Genomic DNA, 14,377 nt, shown 5'->3' on the forward strand with positions numbered 1-14,377 from the left:
ATTCACTGCCCAAAACTCCCTCTGTTTTCATACTTACACAACAGACTTCAGCTACATAGCCTCAAGAAAAGGTCCCCCAGTCAGTTAATGGGACTGCTGTGGCTTCACCAGTCAAGGTCATAGCAACACACTCACTTCTGATCACATTTACTTTACCACCTAAAAAAAAAAAAAGAAAAAGAAAAATAACTTCAAGGACAATTAATTTTTATTAATTTTTAAGGTTTGTATGTGAATACTTTCTCACTACAGGAAAGAAGAGGATTTTCTTTTAAAGTTACAATTTTGAGCAATTAATAATTTCTACTTAGGATGCCGACAAAGGCTGGGAATAGCCAGTGCCAAATCCCAGAGCATACATCCAAGCATTCCCATGAAGAGCCTCTGCAGTTTGCATGGTCCACAAATTGAGTCGATTTATTGTGGCATTCCAGATGGGAATGTAGCAATCTAGGACTCTCTGCAAGTACTTTGCAGCTGTATAATCCATTTACAAGATCTGTTCTCGTATGTATCTTCTTTAAAGCAAAATGCACATCTCATCCCTCCAAGCAAGACTTTCATGTTTCCCATCAGGAACAGACTTTGTTATTTGCCAGTCATAGGAGATGTCAGCTCAAACAAGATCCTGCAGAAGAAAGCGCACTCCACACCTCAGGCAGTTCACTGGCAATACAAATCAAAATTCATCCAGCACACTGAGGTGATGTAGCATTTCTGAGCTCCAAACACCATTGTCCACTAAACTGAACCCTTAAAATAATCACATTTAAGCTAAAACCAAAGCAGTCTAGGTTATTCTCAGTGTTGAAGTTTGCTTAAACTGTGCTTAGACTGCACAGGTAAAGGTTGTACAGATGTTACAGTCAAGGAAAAAAAAAAGTTCTGCACTACCTGTGCAAAACAAGAGTTCATAATGATAGAAATGATCAACTCAGCTTAAATCTGCTCCCACAAAATACGCCTCTCAGCTTCTCTCACATTTGTCATCTACAGCAATATTAGAAATTATCTAATGATTCATCTTGAAAGCATTTATCATGCATGCTCTTACTAAAGATTTTTTTTTCCATCTAAATATTCACACACAAAACACTTTCAACAAAGATTTACCTGTGGGCTGAACCTCAATGTGCCCAAATCCACTATAAAGCAGGCTGCTCCAGAGTATACACGTACCTGCAGCCATAATTGCCCAGCCTCTGGCCAGTTAACATTCCCATAAAACACTACTAAAAAGATTACTTTCTAGCTATTCTACCAATTGTGGGGGGGGGGGAGGGAAGGCACACAGTTTTTGTCAGTAGTATTACTTATGATACATCCAGTAAAGAAAAAAAAACCTGGAAGCGCCAGGGATGATCATAACACGTTGAAATGCCCTACTGCAGAACAAGGTAGAATTTAAGTCTTAAAGGAAGCAAGAGGGACTGTTTGGGCATGCTCTGCTTTATTCCCAAAATCCACAGGGACTGCTGCTCTACTGCCTTCACATTCTGCACACAGACCTCCCTTCCCACACCATGCATCTGTAGCAATTATTAGGCCCGAGAATGTGTTGATATTAGACACTCACTCCAAGACATCAGGCTGTGCACTTCCTCAGCATTGTACAAGGAAACAACTGAGAAACACCTGTGCTACATAACACCAGACTAATCCACTGTTAAAAGTCACAGTTTGTGCTCCAGTCTGCAAAGGTTTCTGCTGAAGAAAGGTGCTGAGCTGCCAGTGAATCATCACTGAGACAGATAATCTGAGACCAAGACAGCTTAATAAACAACTCTGAAAGGATTTTACAGAACCCATGTCTCATGTCACGCTTGTATAAGCTGTTTACAACAAGGGGCTAAGAAAGGAATCCTCAGGGAGCCACACAAGGGGGCATATTCTTCTCAGAAGAGTTAAGTGATTTTCGGAATGAAGTAATCTGATGTACAGATGAATGAGACAATAAACAGTTTTTAGAGAGGGAAACGGTAACACTGGATTCAGAAACTAAGCACAGCAGGTTGCAAGCTTACAGAGGGGTGTTGAAAAGATTCGCACAATTTCCCAAAAGCTGATACACTTAATCTCTCAGAAAAGGAAGACTGAACTGTTACCATTACTCTCAAGTGTAATACCAGACTTCATAGATACAATGCAAGCATAAACCCTCCTCATGGCTTCATCTGGCACATGATTTATGTTACTCTTCAATTATTAAGGCAAACACTCAGACTATACCATGCATTATATCACTATAAATCCACTGGAAAGCATTTCCCTTAGCCATGGAAAGAAATCCATACTTGTTAACACGCCACTGCAGTAGAGACTACTGTCCAACTACTTTTGTGCAACATTATCAGAAATGACAGGCCTATCTCTCAAGATTCATCACATTCTTATTGCAGTAAGTGAAATGGTTGAGCCAAATGTGGATCGTAATGGGTAAAATAATATTTTAAAATACAGCAGATTAAAAATTAACCCCATTCTTAATGCTAACTGCAGTTGTCTTCAAGTGAAACTTGAGATAAAACACTGTGGAACAACTTGTTCCCTTGATCCCTAGGTTAAATCTGTATCATGTATATAAAGTGAGGACACCAGCCTTTAAGTGCTTTCACATTTTTCTCAGATGAAGTCTGTTTCAGGAAGAGAATCATAGGAATAATAGTTAATAATAAATTAAACCCAACATATTAGCAAGGAGTTACTGTAGCCATTTCTATGAATCATATACAACTGCCTTAAAAAAAAAAAAATTAATACAAGCTGATAAGCTGGAAATGATGATTTTGAAAATTGATGATCCTTTCTTTTGTTTATACACACTGTATTTGCCATACTTGATAAACAAAATATGTCCACAGACAGCATGAGGATTGCTCTAAAACAAACAAGTCAACAAGAAAGTCTGCTCAATTGTTTTGCAGCCTCTGGCAATAAGTGCTGTATATTCATATAAACCTCATGACCAAAACTTTTGAACACTGAACTGCTCCGCAGCGAGAAGGCAAGCATCTTTCTCCCATGTGCAACTGAATGACCAATGTTCATAAGATATACATTTTGTATCATACAAACATTCCTTCTCACAGGATATAAATAATAACGCATGATCTATTACACCAAAGCCAAGCAGGACTGCCGAGTATTAACAGCGGGTACACAAAACACTCCTACTCTCCTCCAACTTTTACCTCGCTCCCCAGTCTCTCTGGGTCTTTTCTAACTACCTATACATGTAACATTCACAATTCCCAAAGCAGGGACAAAAAAGCAGAATTAAAATTATTAGCTCAACATGAGAACATGAAAACAGATAAACACAGGCCAGCCTAATGCCATTATTTTTTTAAACTCCTAATAATACTATGACTGATTCAGAGAAGTGTGTTTTGAAACATCCATGGTAGTCGTTTCTCACCTAAAACAAGCCTTTCTCCTTCCTTCCTGCTGCCTGATGTCATTTCTCCCTTAATCATGCCTTTATTTATACAAGCTGGTGTTTCAAACAACTACCTCACAAGAAAAGTTCAAGTAAATTAGAAATAACAAAATCAAATGTACAAGATCAGCCATGTGAATATATGCAATAGTAACTCCCCAGTGGTCATTCCAGTAAGTCTGTGCCTCCACAAAGGCAAAACAAACTGCAGGAACAAAGCCATAAAACTGGAGCAGCTATCATTTGACAATTCATTTAAATTTGTGAGCCCTGCATCAACTTATAAGGAACAACTTGCACGAGAAAGACTATTCATATAAGCTGAAGCAAACAAAATCATGCTCTTTACTTTTTGTACAGATCACCATGTACATACTATATAGCACTATTTAATTTCATTAAAAAATAAAAATTGCCACATAGCAAGACAAATTCCTGAGTAAGTCCGTCCTTTATTAAATCCTCAGTACGAGATGAAATGTCCTTTCTCCTTGTTATTTTTTAAACTATCGCACATGCTTTAAAACGCGACTAATGAAGGGTAGCTGATTGTCCCGCTGTTTGTTGACAGCCACCAAACGCTGCCTGCCCCTCCCCCGTGCCAGTCAGCGGCTGTTTCGGACTGCCAGCCCTCGTCCAGCGATGGACAGAAATAGTCCTACAAAGATGTCACTTGGGACAGCTGTACGTTCACACTACGGGTTGCAGAAACCGGTTTTCTGTCGCACTAAGCACCAGCTATATTTGGGAGAGTCAGTAGCACGAAAGCCACTGCTGCGGGCACCGAGCTCTCTCCGTGACCGCCGCTGGGCCGGCCCCCCCCCGGGCCCCGCTGGCCAGCAGGTCTGGGGCACCAGGTTCCGGCGTTATCACGCCGGGTGCTGGGCACGTCGGTTCCCGCGGAGGCCGTGCCCCGAGCTCCCCGCCGGCTCAGCCGAGCGCCCCATCTCCCGCAGCCCAGTTCCCGGGGCCACCTGCCGCTGGCAGACGACCAGGACCAGCTCCGCTCACCTGCGCTCACCGCAACGCCGCCAGCCCGCAGGCACAGACGGACAGGCTCCAGCCGCGGTCCGCTTCAAAGCGGCCGAGGCCGGGGCGAGGCCGGCCCGGGGCGGGGGCGGGATGCCCCGCACCGGCGCCGGGAGGGACCGGCCCCTGCCGGGCGGAGCGGGGCGCGACGAGCGCGAGGAGGGGTGCTGAGGGGGCACGCGCGGGCTCGTGAGGCAGGGTGGGCTGAGGGCGCGCGGGGATAGCCGGGTACACCACACACCCTCGGCCCTTGCAAACAACACGACCGCGGCCGGCCACTTTTTTTTTTTACCTTTTTACCAGCTTTTTTTCCCATTTGCAGCCACCCTCGCACCAGTGCCGCCTCCCTCCCTGCCCGCGCTGAACACACGTGAGACTCCCGCAGGGACGCGGCCGCACCGCGTGTGGCAGCCCTCGGCAGCGCGGGGGCCTTCTCCCTGCGAAAGGAACGCGCTCCCTGGCAGGCAGCCCGGCTTCGCGGCGGGACAGTCGAGCGAGGGAAATAACATAAGAATAAAAATCAGTTCCGAAGCGCTTCCCAGCGCCCCGGAGACACCATTCCGACTGCTGCCCAGCGGCGCTGCCCCCGGCAGAGGGCGGCCAAGAGCAGCGCCGCCGTGCCCGACCGACAACCGGCCCCGACGGCCCTGGCGCAGCCGCCAGCGGGCCCGGACAGGGCAGGGAGACGGGCCGCGGCTCGTGGGTGCCCGGCACCTCCGGCCCCGCCGTTGTGCCTGGGCCTCAATAGGCGCCATTAGCGGCTACCGCGTGGACGGACATCCCGTGGGCGCCGTCAGCAACTGCTGTACAAAACACCCGTGCGTGCTAGGCGGAGTGTCGCCCCTCCGCGTGTAACGTTACGGAGATTTCACCGAAAAGCGCTGCCACTCTGGCACAGAGAGAAGGCTGCTGATCTCCCGCGATGCGCACGCTCTGCCGGGGCCAGAATAGCTCAGAGGGACCCCCAAACGCGGCTCCCCAGCTCCGCCTGCCGCCAGGCGCGCCTGCGCGGGGATGCCGCTCTTGGGGGGACCGATGCGCGAGCCTTTCCCTGGGGTTGCCGGCCAGACGGGGGCACACACCGGAGACACGGCACGGCAGAAGCGGCCGGGCTGAGCCGCGGCCCCGAGCCCTCGCCGGTGGGGATAGGACCGCCCCGTCCAACCAAAGGGGAGGCAGCCTGAGCCGTAGGACGTGGAAGGTCCCCGTCCCTGGCGACCCCGCGGCCGCTCATCCCCACGCCCGGCGCCGCTCCCGTCCCGCACTCCGCGAGCCCGCAGGGAGCCGGCGCGGGCGGGCTTCCCATTGGCTGTTGCTAGGTGACGTCCGCCGCGCCACGTGACCGGTGTTAAATGCCGTCGCGGCGGGCGCGCGGCGCGCAGAGTCCGTCCCGCTGGCGGCGGCGGGAGCGCGGCTGCACCGCCCCGGCGGAGCGCGGCGGGCATGGTGGCGCGGCTCTGACCGCCTGTCCCCGGGGGGGACGGCCGCGGGGCGGCGGCCCGTGCCCCGGCGGGTGGGGGCGCGTGATGACGGGGGTGCTGGAGAGTCTGATGCCGGACATGCATACCAGCCAGATCTCCGCTGGCAGCTACCACCAGCACAGCGGCCTGCACAAGCCGCAGGAGTCCCCCACGCTGCCCGTATCCACGGCCACCGACAGCAGCTACTACACCAACCAGCAGCACGGGGCAGCGGGCGGGCCGCCCTACGGCCCCGTGAGCTCCTACCCCTACGCGGGCGGCGGCACCGCCCCCTACTCTGCCAAGGCCGCCTACGACGTGGGTTACGGTGGTGCCTACGGTTCCTACGGGCCCTACGGCAGCAGGGCCTCTCCAGCCAACAACGACTCTGGTATGTCTGAGCCCCGCGTGGGGGACAGCTCGGTGAGCCTGGCGAGGAGGCGATCGGGGCTCTGGACACGGGGTGGGCCGGGAGAGCGCTCGTTCCCGGTGGGTGCCCCCGACGGGGCGGCCGGTGATGCCGAACTGCGAGCAGGCCCCAGGGTGGCGGGGGCGCTTCGCCTCACTGGGGTTGCTGTTTCTGCCGCAGCAGAGAAGGAAGACTGCGAGCCGGAGATCAGGATCGTGAACGGGAAGCCGAAGAAAGTGCGGAAGCCCCGGACCATCTACTCTAGCTTCCAGCTGGCGGCTCTGCAGCGGCGGTTCCAGAAAACCCAGTACCTCGCCTTGCCCGAGAGAGCGGAGCTGGCGGCCTCTCTCGGCCTCACCCAGACGCAGGTAAGGCTCTCCCGCCGGGGGGCCCCGGGCACGTCCCGCCCCGCCGGGGCCTGTCGCCCTCCGCGGAGGTGGGTGCGAGCGTGGGAGGAAGGTCGGCCCTTGGCGCCTCGACGGCCCCGGGGTGGGAGTGCAGGCGAAGCGGCAGCGCCGCTGAGGCAGCGCCGGGAGTGCTCGGGGCTGCGAAAGCTGCGCGTCCCTGCCCCGCCGCGGGCGGCCTGGGCGCCGGGATGGCGCCGCAAAGGCAGCGGCCGCCTGACGCCCCTTTCCCCGCAGGTAAAGATCTGGTTTCAGAATCGCCGCTCCAAGTTCAAGAAGATGTGGAAAAGCGGAGAGATTCCAGCGGAGCCGCCTCCCCGCCGCAGTTCTTCGCCACCGTCTCCCTCCTCGCCCCCCGCCTGGGAGTTCGCTCCGAACCCACGTACCGCGGGCGGCGCCGGCACCGCCAGCCCAAGCCCCGCCGCCGCCTTCCTCGGTAGCTACTCGTGGTACCCGCCAGCTCCCGGCGGCCCGGCGCACCTGTCGGCGGCTGCTCCCCTCCCGCAGCCGGCGCAGCCCCCGCATCACCACGGCAGCGGCAGCATCTTCTAGGCGCTGTAGAGACTTGAGCCCGCGGGCCGCACCCGGCAGCCGCGGGGCACCGATGTGCAGCACTGGTGTTTTGATGAAGCCTGACTCCGGCCCCGACCATCCCGGCAGAGAGGAACCGCTCCGCGCCGCATCCCACCCCGTTGCTGTCGGCGGCGGGGACCGTGTCTATTCGGCCCCGTGGGGTCCTCCCTCCCGCCGTGAAAATAACCACGCTGCGGAACACGTACTCACCTCCCTCCTCTTACCTCCGTCCATCTTCCTCCTATTCCCCGTCATTTTCATCAAACCACCGCTGCAGAACTCTGGTTAACTTTACTTTTTATTTTTTTAAAGTTGATAGGTGCCTTTGCGGATAACCTCACTTTGATGTTGGGGATTAAAAAATAAAACGATTTAAAAAAAAGATAAATAATTTTTATATGTAGATTTAAAACAGAAGCCTCCCATGTTTAAGGTATCCTTTTTAGCCGTGAACGAAACCGTCCGGCGGGGACGGGGACCGGTCGCAGGCGGCAGTGCCGGTGCGGCTCCCGCCCGTGCGCTGCCTCCGGGCTGGTTTCGTGCCCCGACGGGGCTTCCTCGGGTCGGGCGCCAGCCGCGGCGAGCCCTCCTCTCCGCCCCCCTCCGCTCTCCCCCCGCCGGCAACCTAGCCGCTGACATGCCCCTGCTCTCTTTGATGTCTAGAGCCGTGGAAAAAAAAAAAAACAAACGGTATTTTTGGTTATTTATTATGGAAAACTTATACACTCATTAATGTTTCTTTTACAATAAGCAGAGATTATTTAAATAAATTATTGTTTTCATGGTGCCCACTCTGAGTTTTTTTGGGGATGGGGGAAGTCGAGAGTGTCGATTGGGACCCGTGCGTTCGCTGGGTGGGAGAGCTGTGTCCTCTCCACCCCCTCCCCCTTGTAACTGTTGCCGCAAGCCTGCCACTTCCCCCCTCCTTCCCCTCTTTCCCGTCTACAGTAAAATCTCGCCCCTGACAGTCTTCTCGGCGAGGCCATGAATCACTCAGCGCTGCCTGCAGCAGCCCAGAGCAGCCCGCCCTTCCCCCTCTCCCGCCTGCTGGCGCCAGCGACATTTCACCCGGGACAGACTCCTGCCGTCTCACAGCTTCCCATGGCGGTCCGGAGGGGTTTGGGGCAGGGCCGTGCCCGGGGTTCCTAGTAGTCCTGGAGCTGGTCCTCGGGCACAGCCCTGACCCAGAGACATTTCGCCTTGCCCCTCTGGCAATGGCACCCAGGGGGGTAAGCTGCATGGTGGCTGCCCCAAGCCCCTCTGTGGTGCTTCGAGGCTGGAGGCACCGACTCTTCGAGATGTGCCCCTTGAGGACTGGACCCCTAAGGATATTCCTCTCTGGGATGCAGCCCTTCAGCTTCATCCTGCCTAGCTGAACTCCTCTGGGATATACATCGTAAGGGCAGGATCCCTCCAGATTGAACCCCTTTCCAGGCAGCACCCCCTCCGAGTTGCAGGTTCATGGGATGTATCCCTCGAGGGCTGGACCCCTCCAGGATGTGACCTTCTGGAACGCTCTCTGCATCCCTCTGAGCTGAACCCTCACTTTGGTGACCTTTGCTGCACCCTTCAGGGCCACCCCGCTGGGGATGCCACCTCCCGGCTGTGCCCCTCCAAGCTGTAACCCTGAGGGGCATACCCCTGCGGGCTGCATCCCTGGAGGTCCTGTTGCTGGAAGAAGCAAAAGGGAGTAAAAGAAGGGGTCTCTGGCCTTTGTCACCCCGAGGACCCCGCCACTCTTGGAGAGGGCAGAGGGAGAGAGAGCCGTGCGGAAGATCTCGTTGCAGACAAGATGATGAAGGCCCAGGCCAGCTTGCCCGGGGTAGGGAACGAGCAGCGTGGCCGAGACTCTTCCGACAGGCCTTGGCATGAGGAGCCCGGGCGGGGCCGGGGAAGGCGGAGGGGGCCGGCCCCAGAAGGAGACACGTCGGGAGGAGGGGGGGCAAGAGGCGGGGGGAGCGGGAGGGAAGATTGCTTCTGAGAGCTTGGGGAAAGCTTGGGGGCGAGGGGAGGCGGGGGTCGAAGGAGGAGTGAAGAAAAGAGAAGAATGACGGGGGGGTGTTGGAAGACGAGAGTCGGGTGCAAAGAAAGAGAGAGGAGGGAATGGGAGAGACAAAGGGGGAAGCGGCAGCTGCCCTCCGGTCCCGGCGCTGACCCGGCGAGACACCCGGAGAGCCCAGAGGCGCCCCAAGAAACAGCGGGGCCGGCCCATCCCGCATCTCTCCCCTCCTTCACCCTCCCGCCGGCCTCGGGGAGACCCGGCGGCAGTGGCTTCAGCCTCCCGCTCGGGCCGGGGGGACGAAACTTCGCCGCTGGCGGGCGGCGAAGCGCCGGCGCGGCGAGCACGGAGCGGGGCGGCACAACTGGCGAGCAGCACCGTGGAGCCCCGCGCCCCAGTAGTCTGACAGTAGCTGTGTTCCCGGCAGCGCGGTGTTTCTGCGGGCTATGACCAGGAGGGGTGGGGGGGGGGAAGAAGTGGGATACACCCCTTTGGCAGGTGACAAATTTTGCTAAATCGGTCGTCCGGGATGCACGAGGAAGCCGTGAGCGCGGGCCATGGCCAGGAAGTCGACGATTCCCATTCCCGTTCCCTCTCCGTCCCCCCGCCCCATCGTTTTCACAGACGTTTCTCGCAGTTAAATAAAGTTCCCCCCAAACATCTGCGCCCCGCTCCCTCCTGCTCAGCGTCTCCAGTCCGATGCAGCATTGCAGTGCGGAATGTTGCTCGGCTCCGTGGGGTCGGGCAGGATGCCGACAGGGGCATGGGGTCCCTGGGACGGGGACCTGCCCAGCGGGGGAACGCTATCAGCGGTCGGGAAGCAGAGCACACCACACCCAGGACGGGAGCCTTCGCCCTTTCTTTCTGTTATTTAGTTATTTAGATTTTATTATGTATTTATTACTATTTATTTCCTGTCTGCTAGTAGCAGTCCCCTCTGGGCTGTCCGCACTTGGTGTGTGCGATGGGGTTGTTCGTCCTTCAGCATCCCGGTATCTCCCAGAGCCCTTTCAGGCTCCGTATTTCGCCCGCTGCGCGCATCCCAGATGCGGCTCACACCGTGCTGGGGTCGGCGACGGCAAGCGGACGCAGGGGCGCGTTACAGCAGCTCCCGCGCGCACCGCAGATGCACACGTATAGATATGCGTGTGTTTGTAACCTGTTCTCTTCTGCTCTTTTCCTGTCCGATAGGACGGGGCAGACACCGCTGAGAACCATGATTTCCCTCACAAGTTACACGGGGATTGGCTGCCCGGAGCCGGCCGAAGTCGAGGGGAGCAGAATAACAGGGGGCGAGAGATGCCCTGGCCTCCCCAGGACTCCGGGAAGGGTTCGGGGGGGGGGGAGGGGAAGGGAGCCTGGGGGAGGGGTGGGACAATTCCACCCCACGTCCCAGTGCCGAGGTTCCCCCTTCCGGCCCGGTCCCGGCTCCGGGACGGGGGGGCGGCTGAGCGGGGCCGGTCCCGGGGGGGGGGCGGCCGGGATAAGTGAGGGCTCCGCGGCCAGCCCGGTCCGAGAGGGCGGCACGGCAGCCGCCCGGCCGAGGGGGCACCCGCTGGTCCCCCGGAGCACGGGCGGGGCCGGCCGGGCTTATACCGTGGGGAGGCAATTTACTCATTTGCCCGGTGAAAAGAGAAAGCACGAGAAATTCAATTAAAGCGGCTCTGGCAAAAGGAGTTATTTGAGGCATGAATGTCTCCCCTAAAGCTGCAGCAATCATGTGGCATTAGACACTTCCGGAATCCTATAGCCAACTTGAAAAATCCCAGACCCCTTTTTTCCCTAATTTTTGCTCTGATCTGTAATTTTATCCACATTTGCACTAGTTTGAGCATTCTGGCTCTCCCATCTGAAAGCCTGCAATTACTATATAATTCTTCGCAATTTCACATGTCCTAATATGGACTGTAATTTTTGCGCAAGACAATTTCCTGCTATTTCAAGCATCAACATTGTCAAAGTTGTATGTACATAATAAATGGGAATATCAATGCATAGTTTTTAGCATAACATCTTGACTCCTCGATAATTATATCCGTTCGGAGCCTACGCAGAATTAGCCTGAATTGCATGGTAACTGCTGCTGCTTTAAAATTTTTAAAAATTACTCATAATTTTCCCAAAGATTACCAAGATCTCGAGTGCACAATGTCATCAGCGTAATGAAGAGTAAACATTTATGCTAATAATCTGCAATTTTTTTCATCAGCTATAAAGACAGAGGCTATATAGCAGAAAATTTCAGTCATATTCTGCAAGAGCAGAGCTGCAAAAAGGCTGCTGCGCTCAGAGGCATGTGCATCTCTGGGGGATCTCAATCCACATTTGCACTCTCAGGATATTATTATTGTGCTCGGCTTCTTTTTTTTTTTTTTTTTTCGCATTCTTTCTCCCTCCCCGATCCTCTCCCTCTCTCTCACACTCTCTCGTTCTTCTAACTTTCGTAGCAAAAAGCCGCGTTCGGTCCTTTGGTTTGTTGTAAAGCAAAGACTTGTGCCCAGAGCCTCAGGGACTGAGGCGGAAGGTAAGGGTGGCGACACAGGCTCCTTTCTCGCGGGGGTAGGTGAGTTTATGGGGCGCGACGTGGACGGATACCCCGCGCGGGCCGGGAGAGGGGGGAAATACCGGCGGCGGCTCCGCCGGCCCAGTCTCCCGGCAAAACTTCCCGCCGGCGGCACCGGGGCGAGGAAGGGAGTGGGACGGCGGGCCGGGCGACGGGGATGCCGCGCACAGCCGAGCCGCGCCGCGCCGGGGCATCCCGCGGGCAGAGCCGCGCCGAGCCGAAGAGCCCGGCGCGGGCAGAGCGGCGCGGGTGCGGAGCGGGGCACTCGCCACCCGGGACTGCCGAGCTGCCGGGGGCTGCCGGCGCCGGGTGAGCTCGTTTTCGGCGGTGGTTTCGTGGTGTGCGTTTGTCGGTTCCTTGCGAAGGGGAGCGTTACTGCCCGGTCCCGAGCCGGGAGGCGGAGGGGACATGGCACTTTTTCACTGGCATGAGAGCGGCGGTGGCGGCAGGAGCGGGATAGGAGGGCGGCGGCGGGGAGAGCGGAGCAGGCGGCGGCGGGGATTTCTTATCCCCCTCTGTTAAACGAAGGGAGCAAATTCCGAATGCAAACGGGCTTGGGCTTTGATATTTGATTTTTTTTCTAGTTTCAGGGGCCTCTCTGTGCTCTGCAATTAGATTGACACATGTACAACATCCCCAGCTATTCAAGGGGGTTCGCAGGGACACTCCAAGGGGATTTTTTTCCCTTTTTCTTTTTGGGTGGAAGATATTAAAGAGGTATCTGTTGTTTGGCAATTTTGCTAAGTCTGTCTTCATTACTTCAACATTGTGCATTTGCTAATTTGGAAGCCCCTTCCTATTGACAGCTCTGCTCCATACACCTGCAAGCAATTTGCAGAGCTCCAATATAGGAGAATTGCAGAGATGGCAGCTCGCACCTATTTTATTTTTTTTTTCTTCGCTTTTCTCAATGCACAGCAAATTTGGCTTTCAGTGCGTTATCTCTTTTGTTAATGCAAAAAGATTCCCTGGGCGAAAAAATTGCTCATAATTACCAGAGAGATGGGGAAACTGCATTAGAATAAATAAACCTGAAATTACTGTAATTATGTTGTGTTTGATGGGCTCGGCTTGTAATCAAGAAGAGAATACAGTGAAATGATGCTGACCCTCTTGGGTTTGCAGCTGTACGCGCACTTTGGGGTCTTTTTTTGCAGAAAAGAGTCATTTTGATCATCATTAAGCTGTGTGTAACCTATTTCAGAAGTGTTTGAAAATGAGGGGCACTTTTTTTTTTTCCCCAACAAGGAAAAATATATCCCAAAATTACATTTTGCCATTTACAGGCTCATCCATAAGGTTGTATTTGCCGGGTGACAATTGGTAAAGGTATAATATTCGAAATCAGGACTTAATCATTGTAATGAGGTATTGTTTCAATATAAGCACCTTTGGATTATTCATAGTTTAATTAATATCCTCATTATGAAAATCTTCGAATCAGATATTTGATGAACTACTTGTCAGCAACAAGGCAGAATTAATTAGGCCTGTATTGAGATTAACATTTTCAAATGTACAATTATAATAGCCTCTAACTCAAGACCGCCTCGCTGAGAGAAAACTTATAATTTCTCTATTTGAACTGTTTAGCAAGACGTTATTGAATTAGAAGCTAATATATCTTTAAAGCCCTCCGAGCTGCCTGACCACCCCGCTGCTGTCCGGTCAAAGGTGTTTGGTCTCCGGCAGAGCCGCCCGGGAGTTGTGCGGGTCCTGGGGCGCTGCGGCGTCGCGGAGCTCTCCGGCTCCTCTCGGGACTTCGGGCCGCTCAGGACCGGACTCGGGCCGTGGCACTGCGGGAAATGCAGACCTGCGGAGCGTTTTCCGTGTCGGATACAGCACCCCCGCGGGCCGCTGCGCCGCGTGTGCGCGCTAGGGCGGAATGTTGCGCTGCCGCGCATCGGCTGCGCACCGGCCCCGTGCACTGGGGAGTGGTGCGTATCTCGGGGTGAGCGAGCATGGTCCCCGCGGGGCTGCACAGATCCCCCGCGGAACCTGCGCGCAGAGATGCGCACGGCCAGCCGGCCGAGCCCAGCCTCTCCCGGCTCCCTCAGCTCTGTAGAGCTTTACCCACTCCAGCAATAGCCACGGGCTGTGCCCGGCGCTGCGCCACGCCGGGGAGCGGGCACGGCTCAGTCCGGGGCTGGGATGACGGCGGCGGCAGAGGCACAGCTTTGCCTCCCGCGGCTCGGCTGTCGGGACGGCGGCCGCGGCTGTCCCGGCCTGCCCACATCCCCTTCCCGTCCCAGCAGCTGTGCCCGGTTCCCCCCCGGCCCCGAGCGACCCCTCCGCCGAGGGTCCCGCGGCCCGTCGCGGCGGCTGCTGCCGCCTAACTGGGACCGGCCGGGCGCACGGGGGACCGGCCGCCCTACCCGGAGCGCGTCGCTCGTCTCACTCCGTCTCGCCTCCCGGTTACGGCCACAGCCGTCCCACCGCGGAGCGCGGAGCCTGACCCAGACCCCGCTCCTGGCCGCGCTACGAGACAGGGAGCATGCATG

General features: G+C 55.4%; 2 protein-coding genes across 3 annotated transcripts in view; one reads left to right on the forward strand and one right to left on the reverse strand.

Moving 5' to 3' along the window:
- ITGA6 (integrin subunit alpha 6) overlaps positions 1–159 on the reverse strand; it is a 128,132-nt gene extending 127,973 nt beyond the window's left edge. Inside the window, exon 1 of the mRNA XM_048310065.1 lies at positions 38–159. The gene's annotated coding sequence lies outside the window, so the exon portion shown is untranslated. The remainder of the gene's footprint in view (positions 1–37) is intronic.
- Positions 160–5,911: 5,752 nt separating this feature from the next.
- On the forward strand, positions 5,912–8,101 carry DLX2 (distal-less homeobox 2). Of its 2 annotated transcripts, none has more exons than XM_048309523.1 (3): positions 5,912–6,319; positions 6,521–6,705; positions 6,979–8,101. In XM_048309523.1, exons 1-3 carry the CDS (start codon positions 5,995–5,997, stop codon positions 7,291–7,293), a joined length of 825 nt encoding a protein of 274 aa, XP_048165480.1. In that variant the 5' UTR covers positions 5,912–5,994; the 3' UTR covers positions 7,294–8,101. The 2 variants fall into 2 exon arrangements, with proteins under 2 accessions (XP_048165480.1, XP_048165479.1); XM_048309522.1 differs by having other exon boundaries at positions 5,913–6,319; positions 6,518–6,705.
- The last annotated feature ends 6,276 nt before the right edge of the window (positions 8,102–14,377 follow it).

The sequence above is a fragment of the Corvus hawaiiensis genome, chromosome 7 (assembly GCF_020740725.1).
Source record: "Corvus hawaiiensis isolate bCorHaw1 chromosome 7, bCorHaw1.pri.cur, whole genome shotgun sequence".
NCBI classification, from domain to species: Eukaryota; Metazoa; Chordata; class Aves; order Passeriformes; family Corvidae; genus Corvus; species Corvus hawaiiensis.

Bases quoted from the DNA above. Each gene is read 5' to 3' on its own strand.
- DLX2 (XM_048309522.1), top strand. From the start codon at position 5,995: ATGACGGGGGTGCTGGAGAGTCTGATGCCGGACATGCATACCAGCCAG. The intron at 6,320-6,517 runs GTATGTCTGAGC...TTTCTGCCGCAG, and splicing joins TCCAGCCAACAACGACTCTG to CAGAGAAGGAAGACTGCGAG. The intron at 6,706-6,978 runs GTAAGGCTCTCC...CTTTCCCCGCAG, and splicing joins TCGGCCTCACCCAGACGCAG to GTAAAGATCTGGTTTCAGAA.